Consider the following 3,031-nt stretch of genomic DNA (forward strand, 5'->3'; position numbering starts at 1 on the left):
CATCTGGTTAACCACGGTGTACTCAGAGAAGGTACTGGTTCCCGTAAACTGCAGAATCTTCTTCCCCTTACAGGTAAACCTGGATTCTGGGCTTGCCAACGCACTGTGACGACCAGCACCCCTTAATAGAGAATTTACCAAAATAAATATATAACTTCTGACTCAATGTTTGCATTGCTCTTGTTCTTTTAGAGAGTTTAAAAAATATTTGTAACAATGACAAAAACCTTTTGACAAAAAATCCTGAAACAGTATTGGAGTGCTGTTATTTTTCCGTCTAGAGGGTTCACTGAATACTTGAAGACAATATGCTTGAAACAAACCCAAAAAACAAACAAGGATCTAAACTTTCTTTCTCCTAACGTTGCTAAACTCATAGAGACGTGTTGAATAAAATGTTTGTGTATGAATGCAGAGGTTCCCAAACTGGGCATGAATAAAAAATAATGCATTGTTCTGCTGCCAAAGCAGATGTTTTGCACTGGTGAACAATTGGGGGGCCGTGCAGAAAACATTTGGGAGCCAATATCTGAACAAACCCAAGAAGAATGTAATAAAAAGTTATAAAAGTATAAAGAGCAAATGAAGCAGAAGGGACGATGAGTGCGTATTGAGCTCACCATGCTATTTCACATTGGTTGGTCTTTGGACTCTTACAGAAGCGACATTCTCCACACTGGAAGATGTACATGGGGATAACCTTGTCTCCTGAAAGACAAAAACAAAGTTGCCTTGTGAAAGTGAATTTGAAATTAATCTTAGGCCAACTTTTAGAAATGTATAAAAATAAATATTGGTTGGATGGCACAGATGGGCCTCAGTTTGCATCCCTCATACACTCGATTACATCACTTCATTAATACCCCAAATTGTTGTCTTTAAAATTCTGTTAATGTCTGGATTACATGAACAAAATGCCACTTGTTAATGGTCAGTTTGAGAGGTTTTAGTCATGAGGGCCAATCATATTGGTGATTGTATTTCTGAAGTCAGGACAGACTAAGCTTAGCTAAACACGTCCCAGCTCTGTACTCAATACACAGTTATAAATCATATCAATCTTCTCATCCCGCTCTCGGAAAGAAAGCAAATAAGCATTTAATCCAAGATGTTGTACCATTTGAAACTGACCTGGCTGAAATTTAGTGACTCCAGAACCAACGCTCTCTACGATGCCGGCTGCCTCATGCCCAAGGACTACTGGAAAACTGTCATCATGCATATTCTCCAAAAGCTGGTGCATGTCCGTACGGCACAGCGCAGTCGCCACAATCTGCACCAATGAAAACACAAAGACAGGTGACGGGTGCTTAAGGTGAAAGATGGTTGCCGTCAGAGGAGGCGAGCATAGACTGTAGGCTTCATTAGGTTTGCCTCAGCTCCATCCTCGCTCCCCTTGTTTGCTCCTTTTTGGATTAGCCAACGTAAGGCACTGTCAAGATAGCGACAGCAGGAGCCACCGGGGAGCCACACACTTTGAGCTTCGTTTGGGCTCATCAGAAATATATGGGTGATATCATGGAAACTCTGCTCATATTTTACACAGGCACTGGTGGCCAGTGTCCACCCACAGCTCCAACTTGACTGCCATCTGCCTGAACACCAACGATAAGATGCCCTAAAGAGAGGTCTGATTCCTGACATCCTGGTGCCAAAAGAAAAACTTCCATCTCAACGTCAGCGTATCAGAGAAGCTAATCATAAACTACAGGAAGCAGGAGTGTACATGACAATGGAAAAACTAGAACTTTTGTGTGTACTTGTGTTCTGATAGGGGACGTCTCTCACCTTGATGCGGACCTCGTTGGCCTGGGGCGGCGCTACCTCAATCTCCTCGATCACCAAAGGCCTTTTGGGTTCCCATGCCACTGCTGCCTTGCACTTGATGACCTACAGAGTAGTGGCACACCATGTGGTTATCAATATCAAGCATGAGCTATCCCAAATAATACTGTGGACTTTTAAGATTACACTTACCTTACCAGCTGTTGCCATTGTTGCTGAAAAGATAGGAGTAATCAAGCGAGAGACGAGTTAAGAGAGGAGTGCTGAAGAACAGGAGGGAGGAGGAGACAACCACAGACTCTGCACTTTATACAGTAGGCTACTGCGTAAGAATGCATCAGTTTGTTATTCAGATGGGCGAGAACTGGTACCCAAATTTAGGCTTTAACATTAACAGTTCTGGAGCCTTGTGTGCAATAAACAAGCACCAACCACCACAACTAAATAATATGTTTTTACCCCAAAAATACCTTTTTTGATAAAAACAATCAATAGGTTTTCAATTAGCTATCAAGTATTATCAACCTTTATTGAAATTAAAGAGAACTTGGAAAACACACTTTTATCCTGGAATTCTTCCTGGAAAGGTACTTCCGTTGAAACAGAGTGGTAACCAACAGACGAGAGAGGCCAGATATATGAGAACAAAAGTAGTGCATTCTTTATTTTATCAGCAATCGCATGAAAAGAAAGATCCCTGGAAAGACATTTTTGTAACACTAAACAAAATGCAATACACAGTTTAGTAAAATAATAGTTTTGACAAACATTTGACATTGACAAACAACGCAACAAAATCACAATAAGCCACAGACCCACTTGTTTGGACCATTTTTTTTTTTTTACAAGTTTAGCTATGTCCTTGTACCAACACTACAGATCCCAGGTAATCCACAGATTACTAATGAGAATTTGAGAATGTATAGTTTGCATAATTTGGTATTCTTCTTCCTTTTGTGCCCTGTATTATTTGTCTTATGTTGAGACTTTGTTGAATTATTTAATTACTTTAGTGTATTATATAATCCCCATTCAGTGTGCCTCGAAGCACAGCTAATCCTCCTGGGCTTTGGACTTTGGACCACAATGTTCTTATTGTGGAGCAACATGCAGGACCGTCCGGATGCTGTGGACAAAGACAAAAGAGAAATGAGCAGACGTGTGTTGCAGTTGAGTCATGAATGGTGGAGAAAGTATGGGAGTGTAAATCTACCATTTGCCTTGCTTCATCAGTTCAATGGCATCA

General features: G+C 40.9%; 2 protein-coding genes across 2 annotated transcripts in view; both read right to left on the reverse strand.

The window, feature by feature from the left end:
* LOC117936288 (alcohol dehydrogenase 1-like) lies at nt 1–2,265 on the reverse strand (the record flags this gene model as incomplete). The annotated part of the gene is made up of 5 exons (XM_034859161.1): nt 1,978–2,265; nt 1,789–1,890; nt 1,132–1,273; nt 621–708; nt 1–121 (listed from the first exon to the last, which is right to left on the reverse strand). Coding segments are annotated over exons 1-5 (471 nt in total), but the record flags the coding sequence as incomplete, so codon positions are not given.
* A 455-nt stretch (nt 2,266–2,720) lies between these two features.
* Nucleotides 2,721–3,031, reverse strand: part of LOC117935636 (alcohol dehydrogenase 1) — an 11,148-nt gene continuing 10,837 nt past the window's right edge. The window contains exon 9 of the mRNA XM_034857955.1: nt 2,721–2,911. Within this exon, the coding sequence (XP_034713846.1) occupies nt 2,878–2,911 (34 nt within the window). The 3' untranslated portion in view covers nt 2,721–2,877. The remainder of the gene's footprint in view (nt 2,912–3,031) is intronic.

This window comes from Etheostoma cragini, chromosome 20 (assembly GCF_013103735.1).
Source record: "Etheostoma cragini isolate CJK2018 chromosome 20, CSU_Ecrag_1.0, whole genome shotgun sequence".
NCBI classification, from domain to species: domain Eukaryota; kingdom Metazoa; phylum Chordata; class Actinopteri; order Perciformes; family Percidae; genus Etheostoma; species Etheostoma cragini.